The sequence below is a fragment of the Dysidea avara genome, chromosome 5, assembly GCF_963678975.1.
Source record: "Dysidea avara chromosome 5, odDysAvar1.4, whole genome shotgun sequence".
Taxonomy (NCBI): Eukaryota; Metazoa; Porifera; class Demospongiae; order Dictyoceratida; family Dysideidae; genus Dysidea; species Dysidea avara.
Window position 1 is genome coordinate 10,472,851 of NC_089276.1, and position 17,043 is coordinate 10,489,893.

The 17,043-nt window shown below is 37.9% G+C and overlaps 1 protein-coding gene across 1 annotated transcript; it reads left to right on the forward strand.

Moving 5' to 3' along the window:
• The first annotated feature begins 14,118 nt into the window (after positions 1-14,118).
• On the forward strand, positions 14,119-15,760 carry LOC136256550 (uncharacterized). Its single transcript, XM_066049528.1, has one exon. The coding sequence runs from the start codon at positions 14,662-14,664 to the stop codon at positions 15,583-15,585; it is 924 nt and encodes a 307-aa protein (XP_065905600.1). The 5' UTR covers positions 14,119-14,661; the 3' UTR covers positions 15,586-15,760.
• The last annotated feature ends 1,283 nt before the right edge of the window (positions 15,761-17,043 follow it).

The window sequence follows — 17,043 nt, forward strand, 5'->3', positions numbered from 1 at the left end:
ACAAATCGATCTTTCTGTTGCTGCTACTTTGTAGGGCTGTAATTCCAAACGTTGTTGGCATACAAGGCTGAAACGTGGCCAGAGCATGCACTCAGCTAAGTAGATTATATGAATATTTAATAATAAAGAATTTGAAAAATGCGCCATTATGTCGGGTTTTCGCAGATCCGGTCACAAATGTACAGCAATAGTGTCATCATAGGCGGCGGATAGGGGGGGGGGGGGGGGGGGGGCTAGGGGGCTAAAGCCCCCCCTCGGTCTGCTGAGGGGGCTTAGCCCCCCCTCAGAATGATATCACACCGAAATGATCTTTCTTGGAGTGGGGCTGAAAACCGTGATAAAGATCGAGATACTCTAATAGAGCAGTCACTCTAATAAAGTAGTCAGTGTGTAGCGAGCTATGAAAGGATTTTTATGTAGTTTATCAGCTAGAAATGGTAGCTGGTGAGGTGGAAAGCTCTTGTCAGTTGGTTGTGACCTTTTTTTTTTTTTGGTCTTCCCTTACCAAACTATAGAAATAAGTCTGGGTCAGCCCAGCCCCCCCTCATATCAACTACTTCCTCCGCCGCTGAGTGTCATGATGCAAGCAATCAGATATTATTTATTCTAATGAAATCCTTGGGCTGCATCTTGCAATACAAAGGAATAGTTCTCTGAAGTCACATATTACTAGGAAATGACCAGGCATCAGGTTTGACATGGTATCTGTCTGATAAAGGGACTGCTGTTTGACAATGAATGAATTAGGTATTAAAAGTTTAATCTGGTCACAAAATGAGTCTACAAAGTCATCTGCAGGTTTGGTGATCATCTACAATGTTGACCTGTCTACAGACACCCACTGCTTGTACTGGATAGTATCAATAACGTTGTCATCAAATATTTCATTTAAGTAATCTTTGAGTTTTGAGATTCCTGGGAAATATTCACAAGTTTTTAAATAACAAGCTAGCTATGGTGGATTACATATGACAAGTGCAACACAGTGAGCATAATGTTGTAAGTGAATTTCCGATTTAGCAGTGAGCTGTGCCAGTTTACCAGCAATCAATATCAATTTTGTGTTTTGATGGATGGTGCAGACACACAGCATGTGTCCCACTACCTCCAGCTAAAACACAATTCTTAGGACGCAATTCAGCAAATTTAGAAAATCCAACCTTTTCAGTGGAAAACTGATCTTTAAATTGCTGGTAAACCTCTTTTAGATTTCCTAAAATTCTCTGGTCACCAACTTTAATCGATACACAATCTTTCTTGCCGGGCATCACTCAACTGATATCATCAAACTCGTAAAAGTTTGAACTAAAATTGTTCTGTCATTTAAGCCATGGCCTTGAATTGGGTTAGGCATGGATAAAATGCCTCCTGATTTAACTAAGCTTTTTGCTGTATGAACCATGGAATTGGAGGCCTTAAACTCGTTTTCTATTCTTTTGATGCTCCAGCTCATTGGAATAGAGCACTTTCCTATCTGTTCTATATGTGAAAGACTATTGCTTACATCATCTATTGCTTACATCAGCTAACATCTCTACAACAGCAAATAAATAAAGTCTTCATACTTCCACTGAAGCACTTTCATTCTTAATCACAAAAGGGACTTGTAAGGGATGTGTAGTCTGCAAAAAGTATGTAAGATTTTTGATGCTTTGCAAAAAAGCAAAAATATATATATAGTTTTAATTAATTAGCTAGTTTTATGAAAATTGATTTGTAATGTATTTACATCAGAATTATTTTGTTAAATAACAAATTCTGTGTTATCAGTTGCCAATGTACTCATAAAGATTGTAATGAAAATATGTATCTAATCCAAAACAGCCAAGCTGTAAAAAAGTGTGCGGCCCTCAAAAAGGCTATGGTGAAAAAAGATGTGAAATCCAAGGTGGCAGCCAAGAAATGGCTGTGATGGTAGGTTAATTGTAAAAATTTTAATAACAACAATTCAGGTGAATTTTGGTGCTGCTTGGTCAATTGGCACAAAATTCACCTGAATTGTCGTTATTAAAATTTTTATCATTAACCTACCATCACAGCCATTTCTTGGCCGCCACCTTGGATTTCACATCTTTTTTCACCATAGCCTTTTAGAGGGCCGCACACTTTTTTATAGCTTGGCTGTTTTGGATTAGATTTCACTTCTTTTTGTATTTGTATACCCCAAAGCCGGCCTATGGCCTGCTTTGGGACTTTTTTAACCTATCTTTTTTTCTTTACCACAGGAAGAAGAAAAGATGAAGCAGATGTACCTTAAATATTCCTGATTTTATCAGTAAATGTACAAATTATATATATAATACATATATTTATTACAGAACTGTCCATGGTGGTTTCTGCGTAACTGAACACTCTTCAAGGCAACTTCTTCTAGCTGTTCTCTCTACAGGGCGATTTGTTTGTAGCTGAACTCTCTACATTGTGGTTTCTTTGTAGCTGAACTCTACAAGGTTATTTCTTCTAGCTGAATTATCTCTTTCTATAGTTGCATGAATTCCCTACAAGGTAACTTCTTCTAGCTGATCTCTCTACAGGGTGAATTGTTTGTGGCTGATCTCTCTACAGGGTGACTTGTTTGTAGCTGATCTCTATACAGGTTACTTGTTTCTAACTGATCTCTTGAATTCTCTTCGGGTGACTGCTCTATTAGGATGACTGCTCTATTAGGATGACTGCTCTATTAGAGTATCTCGATCTCGCACTTGCTACACCAAGTTGGATTTCGTTTTATAACTCCGTGGCTTTAAGTCTGATTCTTCTACACGATTGAAGAGCCTTTCTAAGATGATAACTCCATCTGTACAGCGATTTTCAAAGCGTTACCCCAAGCGGTTTACCTGGTAGGCGTGGCAAGCAGTCGTTTTTATTAGCTAATCTCGATTGCGTAATTGTTACACACTGTTGGTTTTTTCGTTGTATCTTCCTGGTTTTTAGCTCGATTTCTTTCAAACCACAAAGGTTTGAGGTTCAATAGTTAACCTATTCACCCACCGATTTTCAGCTTCTTCCCATACACGGTTTACCCTGTAGGCGTGACAACATATTGGTGTTATTTTTCGTGCATAATCGCTCATAACTCTTTGCCTGTTTATGGTATTCCAGCCAAAGTTGGTACAGAGATGCGCCTTTATACCCCCTTCTGTGTGCCAAATTTCAAGGCGATCGGATATGGCGTTCGCGTTTTATAGCAGTTTTTGTAAGTGTGCGAAAAGAGGAAGAAAAATAAGAAAAAAAAACGAAGAAACTAAGCCAATTTTTGAAGTCGCATATCTCGGGAACGCTTGAAGCGATTTCGCTCAAATTTGGAATGTGGAGTGCTGAAGGTGGAGGGAGTGTCCGCAGCAAATATCGTCTTGTTTCATCAAGGCAGCACAGAGCTACGGTGGTGCGAAAATTGCGTTTTCTTTCCAGGGGCGGATCCAGGAGCTGGCTAGGGGAGGGGCACAAGTTGTAGGTGGTTGTATGTTTGGGGAGAGCCATATTCTCTATAGCTCAGTGCTGCTTTTTTGAAGCAGCAAATAATCACCTCTTAGTGGTGTCTCACTGTTAATTTTTGCCATTTTGGCCTTTTCAGATGGTTGTGAAGTCTTAAACTGTTTAAAAGGCTCTAAATGTCTTAAATAACAGCAACACGATAATTATTTTTAGAGGCGCTTAGTACGCACGAAGGTGCTGAGTGACTATTTTACAATTAGTTTGACTTCAGTTTGCTTTGGTTTCAGGTGAATTTGTAATAAATGCTAGTAAAATGTGCATATTTTCATGAGTTTTAAACTGATCTCGGTTGGCCTGACAAAATTTACTAGCTATTTTAATCAGAAGCATGGCTGGCTCCTCCACAAGGTGGAGAGGGGGGGGGGGGGCATTTGCCCCAAATGCCCCATCCTGGATCCGCCATTGCTTTCTTCCTGTCAATATACTCACGGGTGTTACGCGCCGGCTTCTTGGGCCGCACGACACACTACCGTGTGTCTTGATAGGTATGTATGTTTTAATTACCTAAAACTATAGCTAAAAATTATATAACTGAAGAAAAACAGAGTAATTTCCATCGCTAAATCTAAAAAGGATGACTAAACTATAACATAACTAAAATCAAAACATTGCTATACACTATAACTAAAACTAAAAGGTTTAAGTAAAGAAACAAAGAAAATAGCTATAGCTAAAACTGAAACAACAAAGAGAATATAACCATAACTAAATCTTAGTAGAGCGGCTAAGCAAAAATATCATTCACTTTTTGATATAAGCACCAAACTTGGTATAACATTTGCTTAATTCATACTATTTCATATTAGATACAGTGCCATTAAAATTACAGATCATATTGCACTCAAAGAATCTGACAAGTAAAATCAATAAAAAATGTATTGGGGAAGCTATAAACGTGCTCAATAGTAAATATACGGAAACTTTGCATTTGAATAGATGAACAAGGGATGGTCATATCCAAAAGCTGATCAAGGGAGGTGTCATCCAGGTTATTAGCTTGCAATGTTAAGAAGCACAGAGAGTCATGGTATGCATATATCAAGCCAAAGGTGGCCTGGATGGCTAAGTTAATGCTGTTTGGTATAAATAAACCTGTATATTATAGGGACATGTGTGTGTACAGTATCTTTATAAAAGGTAAGTCTCATTTTACCAATACCAGTAATCTATTTACAAAAAATTAATGGTATTTCATAAGTACTAATATATGCAGTGGCTAAGATATTAGATGGTATCATCAATATTATATTTGATCATTAATACGATTCTAAATATACATATATGAGTTCGCAGCTTGTTATGACATTGGAATGAAGCTATGTATCACCCATGTAACATTCACATTGTTCAATCAAACATTCTACTTAAAGAATAAGCTATTTTGTAGAAAGCTAGCTTGAATGTCAAGACTGCATGGTTACACAAGCTGTGAACCATATATCATGTATATTAAGAAACTATCATATATTATAAAGACAAATACCACTTTTATATAAAAGATACCAATTTAAAGTTACATGCTATGGCTTAATTCACATCTCAAATTACATTTCACCATGCAGGTAATATAGCTATGTGAGAATTTCATACTTTATCTGCTGTGCTGCTATTACATCATACCATATACTGCATCTGTGTATGTCTTATCTACACACTATGCATGCATTGTATATTGCTGTGTTGTACTGTATTGTGCTCTCACAAAATAATTAAGTATAGTGCATGTAACAGAGTCCATTACACCATAGCCATGTTGCACTAGGGGGCACCATAACAAGTACAGTAAATAGTGTTATTTTAATATGACATTTAGTTAATAGTTTAGCCATGCAATTCCGTCAATAAATTAATTATATTAATCTTTCTTGTTTTGTGGCTAAGTAACAAATTTTGATGAAATTGTCCACTTTGTGATAAAAACACCAAATTTTCTGTGGAAGGTAAGGTAAACTAAATTATGAGATATGGTGTCACATCAAAATGATTGCCTTAGGGCATGTTTTGAAACTTAAACTATGTAGGTTATAAACCTATTTCTAGCTGCAAGTGCATTCAAAATCTTCATTTTTTGCTTGCATCGCATGGCTGTATTTCAAATTTACAGGTGCAATCAGCAAAATGTGATAAAATAACCTGTTTTTAAACGCTTCTAATGGAGTCAATATTTCAATCAGTATTAAATAGTCCAGTCATTTTATGGTTTAACCTTTAACTAATTGCAACACAAATGGTTTCAACAGTTTCTAGCACAGAAAAATGTGCTCTATAGCATATCAAAAGTCCCGGAAAATCCCATAAGGGGAAAATGACCTTTTGCATGACCTTTTTTGCCATTTTTAGCAAAAAATTAGGATTTGTGCTTCTATTTCAGCTATACATTATCCAAACTATTTATATTTGGTATCAAATGATTGCTCTCACTATAAGGAACAAGATGACACTTGTTTGGTATCCATAGTTTAATCTGTTCTAAAGTTATCATCATTTTACTGGACAAAACTAATATTATTTAGTCCCGCCCACGCACTTAATTAAATTTTGGTTTAAGTTATTTATTGCTTGTCTAATGATAGTTTTCCCATCGCAAGGGACTATTTTCATAACAGAGGGTCATAATGAAGACTAGAAAGTGCATGTGTTACCATGGAAACTGAGAAATAGCATAGTTTTATATACTATTCGGTTGTTTTCATTCTCCATTGTCATGAAGATGGATTTAATTCTTTACAACTCGAAACCTGACATTTTACAAGTTAAGTTAGGTACATATACACAATGACACACGTTAACCATGGCCGTGGTAAGGGATAATCTATTCCCTTGTGTATATAAATGGTAAGTTTCGCTTTCATTCAGTACTAGTATTGGTATCTGCATCATTGATATCTTCTTCATGGATTGAGGTGTCTGAGTTGATGCAGCCTGTTCCCTTGCAGTTGCCACAAACAGAAGAGCATTTCACCTTGTATTTCTTGCAAGTGCATCTCATGCTGCTGCAGTCAGTGTGACAGTTACATCTAATCATTTTCAACAGCTTATCTGGAGCAGGTGATAGATCAGTTAGCACAGGCATCAGTTTACCATCATAGTCTTTCTACCCCCATGCAGTTAGCTGCATTTCACTGGCATCACCTTTCCACTCTTGTGTTTGGAATTATACATGGAAACTGTGATATTTAGCAGCAGCTGAAGTAGGTGGCAAAGTTTGTGGAAGAACAGCTGTAGTGTTTTTAGCTACCTATTCACAAAAACGCTTGTATTGGAGAGAGTTTAATCCTTCCTTTGGACTTCCACTGTATAAATCCACTAGTGCTTGCTCTCCTGCAGCCACGATGTCATTTGGTGTAGATGCTACTGCACTGAACACTTTGGCCTGCATTTGAAAGTATTTACTGGACTTTACCTTTCCCAATGTCATATAGCTGTGATATTGTGCCACATCCAAGTATTGCATGTAGGAAGAGAATGTTGTATATAGCATATTTCAAAGCCAAGTTTCTCTTTGACAGCAGTTATGTTCCACAGCCTGGGTTTCATAGTGGCTTTTCTGGCTCTGATTTGAAAAATGTGTTGTGTGATTCCAAGCAGGCATGATAACACAACAATACAAGAAGATCGGTGTCATCACCAACTAGCAACAGTGTCTGCTACTATGGCTAATTCTACTGCTTTTTTGTAATGTACAATCATCACTTCAGCATCTCCTGAAGCATGGTATACTTTACAATTTCTTTCCAAGAAGCAGCTAAGCATATTAATGAACTGCTACTTGTTGGTGCTGTTCAATAAAAAAGTACCCTTCTTCATGTTCAGCTTCGTATCTTTGGTGAATGACACAGCCACTCTGGAGTACCCTTTGGCCCTCCTCAGATGTATATACCATATCTTTTGTTGATGACCTCTCATATGTCATTCACCAAAGATACGAAGCTGAACATGAAGAAGGGTACTTTTTTGAACAGCACCAACAAGTAGCAGTTCATTAATATGCTTAGCTGCTTCTTGGAAAGAAATTGTAAAGTGTACCATGCTTCAGGAGATGCTGATGTGATGATTGTCAAAAAGCAGTAGAATTAGCCAGAGTAGCAGACACTGTGCTAGTTGGCGATGACACCGATCTTCTTGTATTGTTGTGCTATCATGCCTGCTTGGAATCACACAACATATTTTTCAAACCAGAGCCACTATGAAACCTAGGGTGTGGAACATAACTGCTGTCAAAGAGAAACTTGGCTTTGAAATATGCTACAATGTTCTCTTCTTGCATGCAATAGTTGGATGTGACACAACACCACAGCTATATGACATTGGGAAAGGTAAAATCCAGTAAATACTTTCAAATGCAGGCCAAAGTGTTCAGTGCAGTAGCATCTACACCAAATGACATCGTGGCTGCAGGAGAGCAAGCACTAGTGGATTTATACAGTGAAAGTCCAAAGGAAGGATTAAACTCACTCCAATACAAGCATTTTTGTGAATAGGTAGCTAAAAACACTACAGTTGTTCTTCCACAAACTTTGCCACCTACTTCAGCTGCTGCTAAATATCACAGTTTCCATGTATAATTCCAAACACAAGAGTGGAAAGGTGATGCCAGTGAAATGCAGCTAACTGCATGGGGGTAGAAAGACTATGATGGAAAACTGATGACTGTGCTAACTGATCTATCACCTGCTCCAGATAAGCTGTTGAAAATGATTAGATGTAACTGTCACACTGACTGCAGCAGCATGAGATGCACTTGCAAGAAATACAAGGTGAAATGCTCTTCTGTTTGTGGCAACTGCAAGGGAACAGGCTGCACCAACTCAGACACCTCAATCCATGAAGAAGATGATACAGATACCAACACTACTACTGAATGAAAGCGAAACTTACCATTTATATACACAAGGGAATAGATTTTCCCCTACCACGGCCATGGTTAACGTGTGTCATTGAGTATGTACCTAACTTAACTTGTACAATGTCAGGTTTCGAGTTGTAAAGAATTAAATCCATCTTCATGACAATGGAGAATGAAAACAACCAAATTGTATATAAAGCTATGTTATTTCTCAGTTTCCATGGTAACACATGCACCTTCTAGTCTTCATTATGACCCTCTGTTATGAAAATAGTCCCTTGCGATGGGAAAACTATCATTAGACAAGCAATAAATAACTTAAACCAAAATTTAATTAAGTGCGTGGGCGGGACTAAATAATATTAGTTTTGTCCAGTAAAATGATGATAACTTTAGAACAGATTAAACTATGGATACCAAACAAGTGTCATCTTGTTCCTTATAGTGAGAGCAATCATTTGATACCAAATATAAATAGTTTGGATAATGTATAGCTGAAATAGAAGCACAAATCCTAATTTTTTGCTAAAAATGGTAAAAAAGGTCATGCAAAAGGTCACTTTCCCCTTATGGGATTTTCCGGGACTTTTGATATGTTATAGAGCACATTTTTCTGTGCTAGAAACTGTTGAAACCATTTGTGTTGCAATTAGTTAAAGGTTGACCCTTTTTTTCATAAAATGACTGGACTATAAAGTACAGGCACAATAATCCAATCAAAATAGTACATTGCACATCTTTTGGCTTGATATATGCATACCATGACTCTCTGTGCTTCTTAACATGGCAAGCTAATGACCTGGATGGACACTTGACCCTTTGGGACACATCTCATGACATTTTGAGACAGATACATTATATAATAATTATGTAGCTAATACTAGTACTTGGAAGTTATATGTGACAAGTATACCCTATATAGCTATATCTATAATACAATGCATGAGTCCAGTGTATACTGCATGTATGTGGCAAAATAGGCTATTTATTATAATGTATATACTCACAAAAAAATTCGGTGTAAGTTAAGCATAATTACTATACATGCATACAGTATGATCCTTTGAATGGCAGCTGGGATATATACATGGTGCAAAACTATACACTTAATCCCATGCATAACAGGTGATTTCTATTTCAACACTAGAATAATCATTCTGTAACTTGAGTCATTGAATAATCATTCTGTGTCAAAAATAGTTGTGAGTTCTCATCATGGAGTCTGATGAAAGGAAGAATTCTTCAAGGGAGTGATCTGGGCCCTTTACTTTTCCTGGTGTATATGAATTTGCTACCTTCTACCATTACTGAAGGAGTTTTACTGCAATATATATACTGATGATACCACCTCAGGGCCTAATTCTGCTCAGGTTGCTGCAGAAACACCATGCAACTAAAACTAATAAACACTTGGCTTAAACGAATGCAGCTCAATGTAGGCAAGTCTTGTGTTGTGTGGTTTTGTTCACCCTGCATGTGGGAAGTTATCTCATTCACTACCCAATATAACTATCAACAACATTACTTTGAAAGATACGGACACTCAAAAATATCTGAGGCAAATTTTTTGATTGCCACTTGACTTGGAAAGAACATGTTGTTAAGGTTTGTAAAAAGATGTCATATTATCTGCATCTGGTAAACTATAACTGGTGGGTGCTTCCTGCAGAGCTTATTAAGCTCCTTTTGGAGTTACTGGTTTTATCTCATTTACACTATGCCCTTCCAGTTTGGGGTACATCATTACACCACGGGTACATGCAACATGTTCAGCAGCTACAGAATCATGTTAAATTTTAATCTCTGCAAGTTTGACCATATTACAGAGTACTACGTCTACCTTCAGTAGATGAAATTCTCCCAACTAGTTGAATTCCGCTGCATCTGTGTACAGCCAGTTCACCTCTATTAGAGGTACTGTATTCCACTTCTTCCCCTATAATATTTGGAAATCACAACACTTATGACATCAGAACTCCAGTGTATTTGCGAATTCCACCTGTTGTCACTTGTTGTCTACTCAAATATTTTTCAGATATAAAGCCATTCAAATGAGGAATTCTTTGCCATCTAAGCTTAAGGAAAAAACAATTTCTACATTGGTGCTAAAACATTCATACTACAATCAATGAACTGATTCTTTAAATAATTATGATTAATGTTGTTCTTGTTTTGTATTTGCTTTGTGCTGTCACTTAATTGTCTCTGTAACTGTATGTATATTTGTTGTAAATGTCTTTTTGTTACTCCAACTAGGAAGAACGGCTTTGCTGGTTGTTGAGGGGTTAAAGTAATAATCAATCAATCAGTAATCATCATGATGACAATAACTACCCCTCACCATAGATACCCTAATTTCGTGCTACATACTACACTTACTTACAAATGAGCGTGGCTGAGCGTATGTTTCTTAGTAACCATTCACAAAGAGTAATCCTTGATAATAAACAAAGCTCTTCATCTGATGTTCTTTCTGGTGTTCCACAGGGCACTGTTTTAGCCCCCTTGTTATTTCTTTTATTTATTAATGACATCCCTTTACAAGTACAAAGCTTTTATTTATTAATGACATCCCTTTACAAATACAAAGCAAGATCAGGCTATAATATGCCGATGATGTTATTCTTTACCGTAACATACATTCCATAGAAGACTGTTATGTATTACAGAGAGATCTTGATCTTCTCACACAATGGTCACACAAATGGCAGATGATATTTAATCCTAAGTGTGAATTTTTAAGGATTTCTAACAAAAAGAACATCATACCTAACATCTATTATATTGACAACCACTCAATAAAGGAAGTCACCCATGCCAAATATCTTGGAGTAATTTTTGACCAGACCCTTTCTTGGAATGAACATATAAAGCAGACAGCAAGCAAAGCCACCAAAATCAACGCCTTCTTACATCGCAACTTATACCATTGTCCTATTAATACCAAACTTAACTGTTAGAAAGCTATGGTGAGACCAGTAATAGAGTATGCTTCTCCTGTATGGGACCCCCACACATCTACCAACATAAATCTTCTAGAAGCGGTTCAACGATCAGCAGCAAGGTTATGTTACAAGGACTACTCTAGATTCTCAAATGTTTCATTAATGTTAGAAAATCTTAACTTACCTACCCTAAAAAGCAGGAGGAACAGAGCCAAATTACAGATGATGAATAAAATCACTAACAACCTGGTGTGTATTCCAAATGATTGTTTGATTCCTATTCCACCCTTCTTGAGAAATTGCTACTTCAACCAACTAGATACCAGAATTGATAGTTGTAAATTTTCCTTTTTTCCCTCGACAATCAAACTGTGGAACTCAATCCCCCCTCACATAGTCAACTCCCCCACACACGATCAGTTTTGTACCCTCTTAGATAATGATCACGATCACACCTGTGCGTTATAATCACATTGATTTCTGCACAGCACACACAAATAATAATGTTGGTAATGCGATAAGTGGGCGTGGCTCACGAAAGAGCTACGCGATAGCGTTTATAAGTTTCCACGTCGTCAAACGAACAATTTCGTTTCTCACGTGATCCAATCCGGAGAAAATGTGACCCGGATGACCCGACCCGGTTTCAACGCTGTTTTGTACCTTTGTATCTTAGGTGTTACCCAGTCAATCAATCGTCACTAATAATGTGTTGAAAATTTTTACGCTCACGAACTATTCCGGACTCTTGTAGAGGGGCAATACCAGAAATTTGAGGTCATGGGCCTACTGATTAAAAATTAAATTGACATACAGTGTTGGATTGGCAATACATCTCAAATAGCGGTGTACAATTTCCGCTCTGCAGTGAAGGTAATGAAATTTTGTATAATAGAGGTTAAATGACCCATTTGGTAGGATTGAAGTCCGTCTACATGTGGCAATACAGACTATGGTTCGGTAGGCCCAAATGTATGGGTTTAACATACAATAAACTCACTCACCCTACGAAGTCGGTTGAGTCTGTATGTAACCAATCATTTTCACCTTATTATTAACGCGTAGGCTAAAACCTTCGCTAAATACAGCCATCTACTTATGGTTCTAGGCCGTCCATAAATGTCCAGCGGTGCTCCAACAAATTAGAAACTGCTTGAGTCTATGACGTATTGCCTACGTCATTCGTCATTAATAGGCAAATCCAGCACTGACCTTACTTAGAAAGCTCAATCCAACTAATTATAGGTGTTCTGTTTTCTCCAGCAAGTAAACTACGAAAGTAGTAGCTAGCTGAAACTGGCGCCAAATGAGATAGTCTACTTTTCAGGGTATATTAAAATCACGTACATCGAATTAGAAAATGCTTGTAATAAAATCAGCAGACTATGATGGGTGCTGTTTTAAAGTAAGGAGTTTTGAGCATATATGCACGTACACAGTACAAAACCTAGAGCATGCTTTAGCATGCTCTCGTCTAGGGGGTCTGGGGGCATGCCCCCACATAAGATTTTTTGAGAATTTACCCATCTAAGGTTAAATCTGGTGTAAATTTGGACCAAAAATTGCTCGACTAGTTATGCTAGCGATAATAACAAAGCAAAACGACTGAAGTATGATGTGATAGACCAGCTTCCTCCAGGACAAGACACTTATGGCATACGCGTTGTGATACAGACTACATTATAGTCAATCAACTCAATTCATTTAAAAATGCAATAACATGCACACATGCATGCGTATTAGAAACAATCATCAGTTTAGTCGGTGACTTGTGGCTTCCGGATGAATGGTTTTGTATAGACGAGCTGCAGGCTATAAAGGAACATGTACTTGTAAATTACAACAGAAATTGAAAAAAATAATAAGAAACAAACAGTTTATATCTCACACAATGTTCCTTAACTGAGAAAGTTAAAGCACACAAACAGTTATTTTGAGTATCCCTTTGATGTGGTTAACACTCTAATTTATGAGGTATAAATGTGCCATGATTAAACCATGCAGACACAGACACACACTACATACACAGTATGGCTTTGAAGTGTAGTAAGTGGAAGCAAATTTTGAGGTTAGTGCAAGATAATATCGTGGTTAGGGACTAAATGGCTTCAAACCCTTTGGAATGTGTTGGTTTCAATCATTAGACATTTATTCCAACATATGCATAGCTTTAAAAACATCGCATTCAAAAGTGATTGTATTATATGAATATTTTACACAGGTTGTCTACACTAATGCACACGACCAAAAAATGTACTAAATTTCTGGTAATGGCATTTATAACTTTGATAAGTGGCTGCGCAGAAAGGGTCTGGCCATATGAGACTACTCCAGCACTGCTATTTTGAGCACAGGAGGATGAGAAACCAATAATTAAGTTATGTGGCCATACAAATAAAAATTGGACTCACGAAGTACATTGTTTGCCTTCTCCCCTTGCCTTAAATTTCTTCCCACCATGCAAACTGTAAGTGATTTCATAGTACTTCAGTTGGTCTCTAATAGGCTTATTCACTCTCTTTTGGGCTGCTTCGATGGTCCTGGAGTCTCCACGCCAAAACTTTACAAACTGTTGTTCTTCATAAAGTTTTAAACGCTGTCTTAGATCCTCGAATTTTGAGAACTGTTCTCGGAATCTCGCTCGGAACTGTTGCCCAACATAAAACGAAACGGCTTTAGAAGAATCCAACTCTGGAAGCAGATCGGTAGAGTCACTACCACTAGTGCTATGAACGGGGCGAGATCCTATAGAGAGTTTTCATCACGTGATTGAAATTACGAAGCCGCCATTTTGTTGCACAGGTAGCAATGGTGTTATGCGTTATAGTCGACTGTTCAAGTCGTTCTGACAATGGCAGCGGAATATCTTTCTACGGTATTCCTACTGTGACTGATCGATACGGAGAAGCAGAACTTGAACTACGGAAAAAGAGGAGAGACGGATATTTGGCTGCTATTTCCAGGGCAGATTTAGACCTAACTGCACTACACAATTACAAGATTTGTGAAAAGCACTTCCATTCTGGCAAGCCGGCTTATCTCTATAATACAACGGATCCTGACTGGTTACCCACCTTGCACCTTGGCCACAAGGAACATGGGAGTGCTGATACAGCGGATGTCACAGCTTCAGTGGATAGATGGAGAAGAGCTCAAGAAAGAGAGAAGTGGAAGAGGATAGAAGAATTGTTGCCCACTTTAGTAGCAGAGGAAGTCCAGGTAATTGTTGCAGAAGAGATTAGACTAGTTGCCACAGAGCAAATAGAAATTGCAAGACAGTACTTTAGACCAGTGGACAGTTGTGAGTGCTCAAGCAAGATTGAAAGTCTGCAGAAGGAACTTGCTAAGAGTAAAGAGCATGCTACATCTCTAACAATGGAACTTAAAAAACTCACTTTTAATGAAGAATGCTTAGTAGATGACGATTTTGCAAAGACTCACACTGGTTTGCCTAATGCCAAAACTGTAAAAGCTGTTTTTGAGCATGTGCTCAAGACTCTGCCATCAGATGGTGTAACCAAGTTATCACCATTTCAAGAGTTCATGTGTGTGTTGCTCAAGTTAAGAATGAATAGTTCAGTGGAATATCTGGCATATCGTTTTGGAGTCTCACCGTCGACAGTATCTAGAATATTCTTAAAGTGGTTGAAGCAGATGGATTTACGACTAAGCAATTTGATATTGTGGCCAGACCGTGAAGCTCTTCGTAAAACAATGCCAGCCTGCTTTCAAGCCTCTTTTGGGAAGAAAGTTGCTATCATTATCGATTGCTTTGAGATTTTCATAGATCGACCATCCAACTTGCAAGCTCGAGCTAGCACCTGGTCCAACTATAAGCATAATAACACTGTAAAGGTGCTTATTGGCATTACACCCCAAGGAGTAGTGTCGTTTGTGTCAAAATGTTGGGGAGGCCGAGTAAGCGATAAATACCTAACAGACCATTGTGGTCTTTTAGGCAAGTTGCTACCTGGAGATGTTGTTTTGGCTGACAGGGGATTTGACATTGCCGAATCTGTTGGTTTAATGCAAGCTAGTTTGCATATTCCAGCGTTTACTAGGGGTAAACAACAGCTTTCAGCCATAGAAATCGAAGACACAAGGCAAATTGCAAATGTTCGTATTCATGTTGAACGGGTGATTGGCTGTGTCAGGCAGAAATACTCTATTTTGCGGAGCACTGTACCAATTAATTTTGTAACGAAAAGGGCAAATGAAGAAGTGCCTATTCTAGACCATATTGTCCGTGTCTGTTGTGCCTTGAACAACCTATGTGATTCCGTTGTTCCGTTCGAATAGCACACTTTGTTAACTACTACATAGTGAACATTTTCATCCATGTACATACACTGTTAACATTTTTATTCATGTACTATATACATAGTGAAAACATTTTTATTCATGTACATACACTGTGAACATTTTATTACATGTATACTAATAATCACTTCTTTGATTTTCTTTTCCCTTTTGATTTGCTGAATCTGGGTAATATTCTGCAATCTGGGCAGTACCATTTTCCCTTTGGCACAGAATCTGCCTTAATTTTTAAGCACTTTAAATGGAACCATTCAATGGTACAATCTAGATTGTCACACCCTATCATCTCGCCAATTTCTGGGCCATTGCAGTAACAAAAAGTTTGACTAGGTGGTGGCCTGGTTTCGTCTGATACACTGCTGCTATACTGAGAATTGTCTACATGTCCCTGAGATGAACTGTGGCCATGAGTTTCCAAAGTACTGCTATCAATTGTAATCTCATTGGGTGTAGTGAGGGGTCGTGTGTACCAACTACCCAATAATTCAGGAAGCAAGCAAGTCCTGAAAAAAGCTTCTGCTCTTGGTACACATTCATTCTTCCAAAACGCATTGTTTCTGGAGATTCTTTCAATGTGAATTGTAGACTCCTCATTCCCAGAGAAGGTACACACACAGAAATCACAATAATCAACATCACAAACAAATATCTGTGTCTGCACCTGATAATAGTAGGCATGGTCATGATCTAGGCTGATTTGTCCATTCACTTCAATAAGACAAAAATTCTTATCCTTTGCAACAGCAGCTGATATGGACTCATCACGATGACAATAAGGGCATTTAATTTCAAGCACACCTTTGGGACAGCAATCACAATAGATGATGCCATCTGGAGATGCCCCAATGTAAGGCCATTGTGGATTAATGAACAACCCGCATTCAGCTACATGTAAGTTTGTATGCTTGGATTTAACTGTTTTTTCGTACCTTTCCCTGGCTTGCTTTTCATGTCTACAACCCCAGCTTGTCTGCTTGGATGTAAAGCTGAAAGCATCAGGATAACAAATAGTTTTTACCAAGCTCTGAGCCGGGTTGGTTACATCAGTGTGACAGACTGCCTTCATCCGAGATGCAGTAACTCTTCCAGCCCTGTACTTAAACCATAGTGGTGTTTTACTTTGCTTCCTTGTTTCCTTCTCCACAGCCTGTGACATGTCATCAGTTATTTCTATAGAAACTTTTTCACAGGCATTCAACAAATCAGGGTAATTTAGTTTGCAGCTATCTGAAGTACGGAGTGATGGTAGTGGTTTGGGGAAATTTGAAAGTGATGCTTTTGGAATATATCTATCTGAATGTGGTGGAACTAATGATAGAATTGCTGGCTTTGTATCACACAAGCTCAGATTGTTAAAAAATTGCTCCATTTCTGTGTCTGTTGGTAATGTACCACTTTTGGAAACTGGTCTATCTGAGTTGGTTTCACTGCCCTCTA